At 39.7% G+C, this 14,568-nt stretch overlaps 1 protein-coding gene across 10 annotated transcripts in view; it reads left to right on the top strand.

Annotated features, from left to right (window-relative positions):
* The window catches only part of DMD (dystrophin), a 1,019,805-nt gene that overhangs the window by 749,296 nt on the left and 255,941 nt on the right, over nucleotides 1-14,568 (top strand). For all 10 annotated transcript variants that reach the window (XM_081003446.1, XM_081003453.1, XM_081003448.1 and 7 more), the window contains one exon: nucleotides 10,157-10,274. In XM_081003446.1, coding sequence (XP_080859572.1) covers nucleotides 10,157-10,274 — 118 coding nt within the window. The remainder of the gene's footprint in view (nucleotides 1-10,156; nucleotides 10,275-14,568) is intronic.

A 14,568-nucleotide genomic window follows, 5' to 3' on the forward strand; every position in this document is an offset into this window, starting at 1 on the left:
GAACTGTTTCTTTACTCAGGAGAGAACAGAAGAGAAAATTGTTTAAAATTTACCCTTTTCTCACCACAAAAGATTGCCTTATAACAAAGGTATAAATAATCCAGTTTTGTGAAGCATGGATGCTAAGCTTTTCTCTGATGTCAGCTTCTATAAAATCACTTTAAAAATCTGTCAGAAACATAATCAGAAATGCCCTTTGATCTAGTTTGCTGCTTCATGCCTGTTCCCATTCCATATAAAAATGCACTAGGTGCAATAAGTGTAAAACATAAAGGACCATATCTCAGAATAATTGCTGAGAGCTTACAATTCCCTTTTATACCTTTCAAAATCAGCCTAGCACCTTTTCTGATTCCCCCCTAATTACAAGAGACAAATAATGCTAGTACCTTCTATGTAATGCTAAATGGTAGTACTGGCAACAACACTGATGAAGTTACTGGCCTCCTAAACTTTTCCCCAATCAAAATTATAATTGCTGCCTTATGGATAAGACCAAAGAAATAACCATTTTGTTCTGACCCCCCCCCCATACTACTGTCTTAAATATATTTTAACTAATTTTTATTTACTTTTTGTTTCTCTAAAAAAAATTCCATTCCCCCCCCTTGCTGTCCGCACCACCATTCCCCAACATAGTTCATGTAACCCCCTATAGTGACCTCTTTTGGTGGGCCAGAGTCTGCTAGACCTGTCTTTTATTTATATACATTTTTAAAGGTTTTTATTTATTGTGTTTGTTGTAATTAGGTTTTTAAAAATGTGCTTAGAAAGCAACTTCATTATGATCATGATGATAGCAGCTTATGTTACCATTTATCAAGGTTGCTCTTATGCTAAAGAGAAGGAAAATAACAGGTGGGTGGGGTTTTGAGTTCAGTCTTACTTCTATGCTGGTTTCATATTTTGGTCAGTATGCAGGGATTAAACTATTGCATGCCAAGACCCCATGACCCTGCAGTCTCCAGGAAGAAAATAGCCAGACAAGACAACAGCATATAGTATTTGGAGTCTCAACTTTTATTGGTTACAGATGTGAATGGTTTGGGTAGAGCCACATTATACTACTCCAGCCCGCCTGATGGTAGTGCATCTAAAAGTAAACCCAACGGGGGGGGGGTATGACCTACATCAAACAGGGGTAACCCCGAGGTGTCCCTCCCTGTTTAAGGAGTGCCTCCACCTGGGCATCAGACAGAAGTAACTTCTCCTGGATCCCTTTAATAGGGTACCCTTACCCAAGGAGAGGCAGGCAGAGCCTGCAACCTTCCCTCCAGCCAAGATGAAGACTTACCCAATGCCTAATGTCACAAAGTTGTGACGGTTGCTATGAGGTAGGCGAAAACCAAATGGCCAAGTGGAAAAAAATCCTACCCAGCCCTGAATTCAGCTGCCAACAATGTCCATATCGAGGTGAGCAAAAACCAATATAGAGGGAGAGAGATCTGGCGAAACAAGGTGGTTGAAGAGGAGAGTCAAGGTGGGTGGCAATTTATCCCCCTGGGAGCGGGCCCAAGCAGCACTCATTGGCCAGTTGGGCCCACTTCCTGGGGAACATCCACATGGTAGCCGCTGACACTGGCCAATCACCACTGGTTGGCCGGCTTCACAGCTAGCTGCCTGATCACTGGTGTGATTGAGGCCTGGTTGCGATACCGCCCACCTTACAGGAGTGTCCTTTTAAAGTTCAGTGCTGTGGCGTAGATAGACTCCAATCTTTTCTGATATTGAAAGACAAAGTCCTTGAAATGTGATGCTGGCTTCATTAGAAAGTCAATGCAGTATAGACTCCATGCTGTAGATAGAGGATAGTGATGGACCTTAGGGTCTCAGATTTCAACATCGCCTTGCATGATGCTAAAACGCTCACCTCTTGCCTTCCATTTTACCTCACAGTTGTGGTGTTCTCTGCAGCACCCCTGAGACTCTGTGCCCACAATTTAAATAATTAGCCAAGGAAGCAATCCCTTTGTCGGTCTATTTCCCTGACCATGAGTTCTTTTGAACTTTTATCTGTTCTTGCAGCCATTCCTTTCTTACTAGCTTTGCTTGAACTGTTTTTTTCTGAACAAGATTTCTCAGCGAGTAAAGCTTATAGATGTAGTACAAGAAATGGGATCCTCTTTAGGGAGGGTCCTGGTTGCGCGCGGGACCCTGAGACACCCCCCACCAGGTTAGGGTTCCTGGGCGTGTTACAGTACTCTCCATTGGCCCCCCCTTGATCGTGCCAGGCCTTTTGGGCCAATCGTGGCAATCGCACGATCGTTGGGGGCTATAAAAGCAGCAGCACAATGTAATTGGGGCACTTGCTTCATGCTGCCGAACACCCACCCTCCCGTCCCTATGTGTAGGTTGTGCTGCTTTGGCCTTGCTTTGGACATTGGTTGGTTGCCTGTTTTGGAATGGGGACTGGGTAGGAATTTTTCTGTTTGGCAAATTGGCAGTAGCCACTTGGTTTTCGCCTACCCCCCCTAGCAATTGTCACAACTTTGTAAGATTTGGTGGTTCGGCATTGGCTTATTGAAATGTGTGGGAGGGGAGGTGCAGCCATCACCTGCCCCTCCAGGAATAGGGTATTCCGTTAAAGGAATCTGGATCTCATCCAAAGTCTGCTTGAGGGGCTAGGGCCATGCCAGGACCACAGGAACCCTGGGGTGAGCTTCGGTTGATCTTCATTGATGTTGCTCCCTCGTTTGGTGTTTACTCTTCAGACTACCAGCCAGAGAGGCAGGAGTCAGTTATAGTCTGTTGCCAATGCCAATGCCACTCACTTTGCTGTAATCAATAAAGTTGTGGCCTAAATTTTGCCCATTAACTTAAACCAAAATTATGTGTCAGTGTGAAGTTATTTTGGGGAAGGGCTTGGGGGCCTCGAGACGCAAACATTTGTGCCAGTTACAGGCTGATGAGCATGATGCTGTGCATAGTGGCAGCACAGTGCTGTGGCAGCCAATAAGTTAGGTTTAAAGCACAATGGTGGCTTCTTGATGCTTTTGTTTTTTAAAAATCCGACAAAACACTAAAAGAAGCAACATAAATACTATGGCAATATTATTTTAATTAATAAGAATTAGATGCAAAATTAGGTTCTGTTAAAACCCAAGAGAATGGGTTTATCTCAATTTCCACTTGTTAATCAGATATATGTCTCCAAACAATACCTGGGGTTCATTTGCAAGAGAACTGACATGAAAAATGATACATAAGCATATGAGGGGAAACCACTCCTTCAGGTAGATTCAATCAAGAGTGAAATGATATTATGTGCTAACATTTCCCACGGTGGTACAGAGCTAATAGAGCATGGGATATATGGACACAGAAGAAGTCAAGAGAGACAGAGAGATGATATGTGTATTTACCACAACTTTAATGAAAAATTTAACTCCCTTTGTAAAGTTAAGTGTTTTCCTCTGTGCAAATTGTTACATTTTGTAGATTATAATGTTAGCAATGGTATGTTTGTGCAACCTTGGAAATTAAAAATGCGTACAAGTAAACAAGGCGTGTACATGTTTCCCCTAATATATGCCACACTATTTGAGTAGCATACAGTAAAGTATATAAAAACCTTTATGGACTGATGCTTGGAATACATTTTGGAATGTATTCCTTAAAGTATAACCAGCAATGTTTGTAGGTGTGTTTGGTAAACTGTTATGATCAAAGTATCACAACTATGTATAACACTCATATTTTTAAACATTAATGATACTTTAACTTTTATTAGGCTTTGACATCAACCCCCCCATGAATTTGTTTAAATTTATTAGTTCAAGCTCCCTATCCATGGACTGATTCACCTTTAATTGTTTTATTATGTCAGAAATGTCATTTTTATCTTCTTATTTTCTTAATATCTTCTCTCAGCTAGCAGAATCTATCATGACATCTGATTTCCAACGGGTAAGCTGCTGTCAACCTGACCCCATTAGTTGACATTTTACCATATGCTCACAAATAGTGTGAACATTACCCTTTTCCTTTCTAGTCGCCTTCTGCTCTGTGTTTGTGTTTGACTAGATAGTGCTGAAGGTGACTTTTGAGATTAATCAGTCTGATGCTACTGACAATCACATATAATGCTTAAAGAGATAAGGTTCATCAGTATGTAAGGAAGGGTGGAATAAATAGATTCGTAGTAACCTTTTTAGAGCTATATAATTATATAAAAGAGATCACTTTAATGGAGTACACTGGATTGGGGAGAATCTGGCTTGCTAGAAAACATAGATGTATTTCAATGGTTTATCCACAATATTTCCTGTAATTAACGTCAGCATCTTTAGATGCTCCAGATTAAATATTTGCAAGTGCAAATAATTTGTGTAATTCCATAGCTCCTGTTTCTGCAAATCCTTACCTATTTCCTCATATGGACTTTGTGGAATATCCTCTTTTTTTTTTTTTACAGGAAATATAAAATTTCTCCAATCAGGGATACATTATAGTGGCATATTGTTGCCATCACAAAAATCACACAGTTCCTTACCTGCCTTTCCACTCTCTGATGTTTTTCAAGTGAGTTCATTCTTCATTAGGCATATAGGAAACAGTTTTCAGTTTGAGTCCTCCGCCAAGTTGCTTTCCTTAAGCCTCATGCTTTTAAATTTACACTGAAAAACCTCTCATTTGTTCTTCCTATTAAACTGCCCCTGTAACAATTTTATTGGCATTTGGATAAGTTATCTCACTTTTATGCTGCATCTCCATTGCTTTTATACCCAGATAAATGTGTCCTGCATACATTGGAATTGCGATATCCTGTGTATTATCTCCCTCAGATCAAGGGGAGATGCCTTGCTCTGCATTCTGTTTTTCTTGCAAGTAATATTGATAGAGAGAGTAAGTTCTGTGTGCTGGAATTCCAGATATGCAAAGCCACTTCCTTGCTTTATTTCTGTTGCTAGGTAAAAACACTGTATCATGGAGGATAGGGCTATGAATGGCTAGTAGAGACTGTGTATTACCTCCAGTATTAGGATTGGTACCTGAGTAGGAAGATCATGCTGTGAAGATCATGTGCTGCATTCCAGCTTCCATAAGCATCTTATCCACTGCGAGAACAGGATGCTGAACTTTGGTTTGATCCAGCAGGGCTCTTACGTTCATTCAAAATTGCTATAAGATTGGTGCATCTGCTGACAGTTTTATCGTTGCTGTTTTTATATATTGTTTGTGTAGGATTTGAAAACTTTACTAGCCCATTTAAGAAATGTTTTTGTGGAAAGGTGGACAGTTTCTGAAATTAACCCCCGGGGGTTGTGGTGGAAGCAGTTCATATCTAATAACTGCAGACCACATATGCCAAAGATTTCATTCCAAACTAGTTGCACATTTCTGCCCATTTATTTAAAAAATATGTGTACGGCACAATTCATCCAAACACATCCAAGGCAATGTTAAATGGGCATGAATAAATCTGTCATGCCAAATACAACAAAACAAAGCAATAAAACATTGACATTCATAATAAATTAGCAAAATAAGAGGCAGCAGTAAAACTTTAAAACTATAATGCACGACTACTTAAAACACCTGGGCAAATAAAAAAATATTTCAACTTGCTGCACAATATGATCATCATGTCAGCACGTTCCAGAGTGGGTGTGCCATCATAGAAAAGGCTCTCTCTTTTGTAGCTGTTGTTTAATAAATAATAAAAATACCATACCTCTAGGAAGGTACAATCCACAACTACTAAATGTTGTGGGAGCAGCATGGGCCATGCAGTCTGTAAGACAGCTGGAAAAGGCACCTTCTTTGCCCTACCGTCGCCATGTCTTCAGTTCAAAAGCTCTGAACCAAGACACAGGGAGCTGCCATGCTATGTATCAAGGAACTGCACAGTTCTTTCTCTCTGCAGTCATCAATATCAAGACAGAAGATAGGTCATTTAACGGTCAGTCTGTTTAGTTTACACTAAGCATGTAACTTCTGGTTACATAAGGTTCAGAGTTCTCCAGCACATCTAGAAGTCCAGCAGCCAGCCAGTGTCCATGAGGTGATAACATGTGACATGGTGGCCTCTTGATTCTGCAGCCTGTCACATACATTTGCACAGAAGCAGAGGGCTTTCTCAATCTATCTGAGACAGAGGTAATATCATGATCTACTTACCATTGTAAAAGCACCCACAAGGTTCTTTCTGCTTAATAGAATCTCATCGTTCCACAGCATCAACCCCCATTTGAATTCCAAAAATGAACTGTTCTCTCAAGTGACGCTTTGGATGCACATCCCCATCAAAACCACCTACAGGCAGCCTGGTTGTCATATTAGAATAATAAGGCTGCTTCCTCGCATGGCTTCCAAGTGCCCACTTTTTATTGGAAGACAGTAAACTTGGCTGCTTCGGAATTATGTAATATGAAAGATGATATTTCAGATAGATAGCTTATAGGGCCTGAAGATGCTGTTATGTGGATACAGCTGTAAATCAGTATTTTTTTTCCTTGTAAGAATTAACTGAAGCTTAGAGAGGAAAAGTGTTTCCTGTTACTATTTTTGTTTTACAGAGCCATATTCGTTTAGTACTGCTGCTGGATAACTAATTGCTCCATTTTTTCCAATTTTGTTAAAGGATACAGTTTCTATTTATAATGATTTCCTGGAGGGAGAATTGTATCTAATGAAATGGAACTTTGTGCTGACTAAAAAAAAATGTTTCTTATGAAAAAGAAACTTAATGGCTTGAAATCAGTAAAATACTGTATTTTGTAATTTAATTCTGAAATAATTTGCATATGTAAATGAAGTTTCTTTCCTCTCAAACACATTTTGCTCAGTGCAAAGAAAACAAAAACAAACAATCTAGTTAACAATTTAACCATGCATTTTTTTATTATCCAGGTGCAATGTAGTAGGTGTGGTATATCTACATTTCCTTATATTGTTTAGATGTAATCTAAAGATTTAATTGTAGTCTTTACAAATGCATACATATAATGTACCAGCTTTACATAATCAGCCAGCATATCAGAATACTAATAACCTCTACTTCCTTGCTGAAAAATTCTGTACACTGATGCAACTTTAAACAATTTTCAATAAGTTATCATTCCAATCAGTTTTTATTTTATATTGGAATGCAGTTTAGTACTTTCTTCAAGCACCTTTAAATTAGATATTTGTTATGTAAGATAACACTAATGGACTACTATTAATAACTTATACAGTAGAAGTGGCAGTCAGTAGGCTCATGAACTGCTGGAGCCTGCCCTCTCACTCTTGGTGGTGCCTAAGTGACTAAACTTTGGAAAGATGCAGATCTACAGGTCTGGTGGGGTATGGGATGGGAAGTCCCCGCTTGTGACCATGTGCTGAAGACAGCTGTGATGAGTAGCAAGCGGGGTGGAAGACAGTCTTCATCAGTTTACTCTCAAAATAACAGATATATGTTGTTTTTATCTGATGGCATCAGTGGTAAAATGAGATTTTGTCAGGACCTGTCAGCTCCTAGCGCCTGAATCAGATGGGACCTCATTGGAAAAGAAAGGGATCCTCCTGTGGGAAACAAGGAGTTGGTTGCTCCTCTCACCTTTGGCTTCTGTAGATGATACATTTTTTAAAAATAAATGAATACAGAAAATTGAAGACTAACGGGAGTAACTGTGCTGCATTATAGAATTCTAGTTTATCCTTTGCTTATATGTCGGCTTGCAGAACAACTTTGTAGATTGCATTGGCCCACAACCACTTAGTCTTTTATTTCAACAGATAACTAAAGGCAATTCAGATAAGTCCAGTATTCCATATCTACAAGTCCAGTTCTTTTTGGAATTATTCACATTCTTTTTTCCTTAGCTGATTCACATTATTCACATTCAGTTGCTGACTTCAGCAATTTGTTCCATATCTCAACCACACTTTTGTGTAAAGAATCTATAAAAGTTAGGAACCTGAAAATTAGATTTCCCTTGAACAGTCACTAACCACAAATATGGAAAATGTCTTAAAAGTCAGTGGCATTAGTTTTACATTAAAAAAAAATGTTTGCTGTTGGTTCATATCATTTCACCTGGCATTTGGGAAAACTAGTTTACTTGAATGCAAAGGTTATGAAAGTGACAGTGACCAGGACAAAAGAAAGAAGGAAGGGAAGGAAATATATTCATTCAAAATGAATTTTAAAGATTGGGAACAACTTCTACTCTAACAGTGTTTGAATAGACAATGATGATAACTCTACTATTTCTAGTATATGCTATAGTTGTAAAGAAATCAATATTTGAACACCATAGCATCTATTTTAAGTGGGGAAAGCTTAGATACCTTAGTAATGAGTCCATAAAACCAATCAGCTTATCCTTCTCTTCTAATTCGTAGGAGCGATAGAGAAGGAATCCATTGTGAACAAACCTTTACACAGAATTCAACAGACTGAATTTGGCCATCATCATGGCTAATTTTTATTGTGCATTGTGCCCAGCTGTTTTTCATCACATTCTCATTTAAGAACTGATTGGTTTGCTGCTAAGCTTGGTGCTCACCAAAGTTTTGGTTTCAAGTGATTGACCATTTTGCTAAGGTACTTGGTACTGGGCTGTTGTGTATCCTTCCTTGTTCTGTGGAATTGGCTTAATCCCAGAACATTTTGCTCAATAAATCAGGACATTGACACACACATATATGTTATAATTATCTATTGTATTTATATATGGGTATTCCGGGCCACAGCACTGCAAGCCGGTGGTTACTGGGGGAGGGGGTTGGTATACTGTAAGAGAGACATGATACCCTGCCTGGGCTTGAAATAGCCATAACTTTTGTTGATTACAAATATAAATTAGATTTGGCATAGGCATTGCCTATGTATACTGAATCAGCTAGCCTGATAACTCCATTAGTGTTGATCCTGGTGAAAGGATTCCTCACATTGACACAGATCTAATGTGGAAATATCACCAGGACACCATTCAGGGATGTTCTATGGCCTACCTTAGTCTTCTTCCTGGGGTAAAGGTAAAGGGACCCCTGACCATTAGGTCCAGTCGTGACCGACTCTGGGGTTGCGGTGCTCATCTTGCTTTATTGGCCGAGGCCAGCGTACAGCTTCCGGGTCATGCTGGCCTTCCTGGGGTACCTGAGTTTTATCCTGGATTTGGGGGGTGCAGCACCCCCACCACCACCCCAGCTTTAGACTAAGGATCCAACCCAATGCCTTTTTCTGCTACATGAGCCCAACCCTCCCAGCTGGCTGGCTGCCAAACCGTTCACATCTGCAATCTCGTAGGCCCCAGTAAATGTTCATCAGCCAAGCCTCATTGCCTGCAGGCAACAGGGGTAGATCATAAGGCCAATACAAGTTCATTTTGACAGCGGTGATGGCAGGATGGAAAATAATCTACCCATTCAACCGAACCAGGATACTGTCTGAAATATTGACCTGTTCACCTTCTTTCAAGCAAGATTGATGCACTTCAACTCCAGTATGCCTCACCACTTCTGCCCAAAGTTGTGACAATTGCTGTGAGGAAGACAAAACTCCCAAACATGTCCAATACATCCACAGGCAATTTTCCCGCTGGCCCCGAATACGGCAACCAAATAATTCCACAGCAAGGGCATACATGAGCCCGCTTACCTCCAGGCTGCCACAGCATACATGTGGGATTATTTCTTCCTGACTGTGCTGTCTGCTGGAAGTGCACCTGGCTTTTATGCCCGGCTGGCAGACCCCACAGAATTCTGGCCCTGCCAGGTCCATCACCAGAGTATCACCCACCAGGCCCTAATTGGCCTGATCAAATTTTAAATTTTGGTGAGCAATCCCACCAGCCCCCCACAGCTGACCAATGCCAAAGCTGAGGTCAACTGTGGGCTAATTGCCTCTACCCCCTCATTCCCCAGCAACTATGCCAGGCCACAATCACCACCGCTGTCTGAGTTACAGTATGCAGCCTTTTTGTTTAAATGAGAATTCAGTACACATTTTTACATGGATTTGAGTTTTTGCTAGTGGTTGAATTGGTTTGCCACCAAAACTCACAGAAGTGACTACCGTCGATGACACTGTTGTGGTCCATTAGTTCTAGAAAACTGGTTATGCATATGTATATAAACATGGTGTAACTATAAATATTTATTTGTGCTTTTATGCATATGTTTTGAATATAAACATGGCATATATATAAATACATATTTATGCTTTTAGGCAACACTACAAGACTTGGAACAAAGGCGCCCTCAGCTGGAAGAGTTAATAACAGCAGCACAGAATTTGAAAAATAAAACTAGCAATCAAGAGGCTCGAACAGTCATTACTGATCGAAGTAAGTAGTGGATTTTCTATGCCTATTATTTTACGTCTGTAAGAATACTAGGCTGTATCCAAAAAATCAAAGTGAGCTTAAGGCCATTCACACAACAGGGCTTTCCTGACCTCTCTTCTGTACTGCAATACTCATTACCCCTGAAAACCCTCTTCTGGGAATTAGTGGATCCTCAGAAAAGACCTAGGCTTGCTGATCAGAAGGTTGGTGATTTGAATCCCTGCGACGGAGTGAGCTCCCGTTGTTTGGTCCCTGCTCCTGCCAACCTAGCTGTTCGAAAGCACATCAAAGTGCAAGTAGATAAATAGGTACTGCTCCAGTGGGAAGGCAAACGGCGTTTCCGTATGCTGCTCTGGTTCACCAGAAGCAGCTTAGACATGCTGGCCACATAACCCGGAAGCTATCTGCGGACAAACGCTGGCTCCCTCATCCAGTAAACTGAGATGAGCACCGCAACCCCAGAGTCGTTCATGACTGGATTTAACGGTCAGGGGTCCCTTTACCTTTACAGTGAGAGGAGAAAATCAGACAAAGGCAGCTTGTGCAGGCAGACATCCACTCACACAAGTCATTTTACCTAAATTTCAGCTAGGCCCCCATACCACAGTCCAGGTAACTCCTCCTCTTACCCCAGGAGAGGATTTTGAGGGCAAAATCTGCCTTACTCTGGATGTTTATATATCATATGTGTCTGTGACTCCCTATACCCATGTTTAATAAAATATATTGCAATTATGCATTCTAGTATTACTGATTACTCTTCCACATGCCAAACGTTTCTTATCCTTGCCATAACTACATCAAGTTGTTAACCTTAAAGAAGGTTGGTGGTTTAAGCCCACCCAGGGATGGCTGTGGGCAGGATTCTGCATTGCAGGGGGTTTGACTAAATGACACTTGGGGTCCCTTCCAAATCTACAATTATATATGGCTCTCTGAATAGGTAATCGGTGCTGGCTTCTGCTATCTGTATTAATATGGCTGAGCATGCTGCACCTGTAGTTTGAAGTCAACACAGCTTGATTCCAGACTACAGCTGCCAGCTGCTGAGAGATTCATAAGAATTCACTTCTTGTCATTCAATAGTTCTGGAAGCTGCTTTGATTCCTTTCCCCTTGGGCTGCTTTTCTGACCAAAATCACTCCCAACAGCTTTAATGTCCATGAAGTAAGAAGGTCCCCATATTTTTTTTACCAGAGGACAGAAAGGAGGTTTGTGGGTGGAGCATTTTGATGAACAAACTAACATAGGAGAAGTCATTGGCCTCTGTTCAGTCATATACACAGCTCCACCTTCGCTGCATTTTCTTTCTTTCTTTTTTAAGACTAGGAAACTTCTCACACATCTGTAAGTCTCTCAACTAAGTTCTTAGTTCTATGCATTGGTGCTATTACAGCACTGAAAATTATGCAACTTATTTAAAAGAGCATATTAAGTTACGCTATTTTGTTGATTTTCTTGTAGTTAATATACTATCATCAAAAAGGGTGTGTTTTCAAAAGAATTTAATGGCTGCATTTTATTTAGAATTGAAAATCCATACTGCTGTAACTTTCTGCCACTCAAATTTAATGAAATATTCTCCAAGTATGTGATTGTTGGAGGCCTTAGCTGATGAAAGTTCTTCTGGAGTTAGCTATTATTCTTTGCCATGCATTGATTTCAAATCAGCACTCACAAGAGTAATCAGTCTACTTGAGAAGCATAATGAAATCATATGATAACTATGTGAGTGTGACATTTTTAAAGGAAAAGGCTACTACATTTATCTAAATGATGCTATAATTTAGATTTGTGGGTTATTTTTCTTAATATGTTGCAAAAGTTGTCACTGGAACTATTTATTAAACATGGAAAACAAATTAAATAAATACACATTATTCACCAGAACTGCATTCCCTATATGAGAGTGGTTGATCTCAGTCACAAAGTTCTAATGTACAAAATAAATCTTAGCAAACTGATATGATCTTCTACTCTTTTTGATAAGGTCTGTTTAGCTAGACCACTGCACATATTTGCGAAAAGCATAGGCTGTGTAATTTCTCTCAGTTATGGTTTCCCATAAGACCCTACACATATGTGAAATTGTGTAAAGTGGGGAGCACACTCTAAACACCCCTTAAACACCCTCTGTCTCTCTCTTCAATTCATACCAAAAATACTGTATCCAAAAATATCCACAACTAGAATTGAAGCTCTGAGACCAGCAGGAGGCTGGAGGACATACAGGAAACTTGCTGCTGTGCTACAGAACACACCAGCTGTTAGTTGAGGAGGCTGAGCAGCATAAACAAAGCCACACTGCGCCTCTGATTTCTTTGGGGCTTCCTCCGCCCTCATTGACATCCTCTTCAGGCTCTGGGGAGGGTCTTCTCATGACCCACGAGGATTCTCCAGCTTTCTCCCGCCATTTCTGGGTTTGACTCTAATTATGTCCCAGCACTACACACATACGCAGTTGCAGGCGAGTCAGTCACACATAAGTGGGCAGGGAGGGGGGCTCCTGTACTATGATTTTCTGCTCTTGATTTATTTGCATTTGTTAACCTTTTTGGTTTTGCAGTGCCTTTAAAACTAGAGTATTTGCTTTAAATATATCCATTCTCTAACACCAATTTATTTTTTCCATTTTTCAATTCTGTAGACTCACCTTTTGAGTCTTTGCGTCCTTCTGAATCTTTGTTGCTTGTTAAATATGTACAAATTCTTTTGTTTTACATCTTTGTGCCTTTTCTCTTATTGCTCCATATTTATGGAGTTCATTGGGTGGCATTCAACAAAGGTTTACTTTGATTAGATCCATTGAAATTAATGAACATGATTTAGTTGGGTCCATTAATTTCATTAGACCTGCTGTGAGTAAAATTTCGTTGAATACCATCCAGTGTTAGTGTATATTTGGTTAATTATGTTTATGCTTATGTGAACTAGCAGGTGATCGCTAGCTGGGCCACATCCCATACCTACTTTAATAACTTTTTACACAAAACTCTGTAGTTTTCATCTAAATAGACCTAGCAATATATTACTAGCTAAAAAGAGCTTTGGCTCAAGTATACTGCAAAACATTTTAGGCTGTGTCTCAATCCAGAGCAATATAGTAATAAAAATACTTTTATTGAAAAACTTGCTATCTGACAGCTTTATAGCAAAATCTTCAACCTATCATTCACTTACACAAAAGGATATATGAAACCACCACTGTGAATTACAGCATTGCTGTTGATCATGGTATCTTAATGAAATAAGCATCACCACTGTCACAGTGCTATCCATATCTCTTTCTCACAGGTTTTGACAATTGAACACCAGAAAATATTTAAATCCAAACATATATAACCAAAGAAACAAAGGAAACTTGGACTTTATAGCTTTCACAGAACTTTAGACTATTGATGTAGTAATTCTGATAAATCTCCAATTCATGTTGGATTTGATTTAAAGTGTGTGTGTGTGTGTGTGTGTGTGTGTAAGACTATATACGTATAAACTGGAAAGACTATACAGACTTTCAAATAAATGTGTTACACATAATCTGCAAATAATTACAATTATTCAAGTTCAGTTGTGCTTCATAGGAAATATTGTCATTCTGATTTGATTGCTCTAATTGATTACTTATATAATGCTTTATGCTAAAAAGCCTCAAAGCAATTTATGATATATATAATACAATAAAACTTTAAAAATGTTTTATTCATATTTAAACAGGATATAATATTATTAAAAATGCACACTAAAACCTGGATTGAGTAACTGTAACAACAGTATCATTCAAGCTGCACGTAAGTCCGGTTAACTAAAAGCATTTATAACTAGCACTGAAATGTAAGTAAAGTTGGTGCTAGGCCTGGGACATTCCAAAGATGTCGGGGTATTATGGAAAAGGACTATTCTCTGCTCACCACTCTCTGTACTTCTGGGCAGGTTCGTCTGGGAAGAGGGTGATCCTTTAGGTATTGGGGCCCTGACCCATATAAGGCTTTAAATGTCAAAACCAGAAATAAGTCTGGAAACTAATGGGAGGCCAATGCAGACAAGCCAGAACTGGTGTTGTATGTTCACATCTTGACTGTTGCATTCTGTACTGACTGGAGTTTATGAACCATTTTCAAAGGCAGCCCCACAATTTACAGTAATCCAGGCTAGAGGTTATCAGAGCTGCTTATGGCCTACTGCAAGATCGTAAATGACCAACAACATAACCTACCACTGATCAGCCAAGCAGCAGGAAGAAGCAGTGGGAGTCCAGACCCCTTTTAACAAATCTCAGCTGTTACCAGGTCTGTTA

The sequence above is a fragment of the Podarcis pityusensis genome, assembly GCF_964106645.2.
Source record: "Podarcis pityusensis genome assembly, chromosome: 4".
NCBI classification, from domain to species: Eukaryota; Metazoa; Chordata; class Lepidosauria; order Squamata; family Lacertidae; genus Podarcis; species Podarcis pityusensis.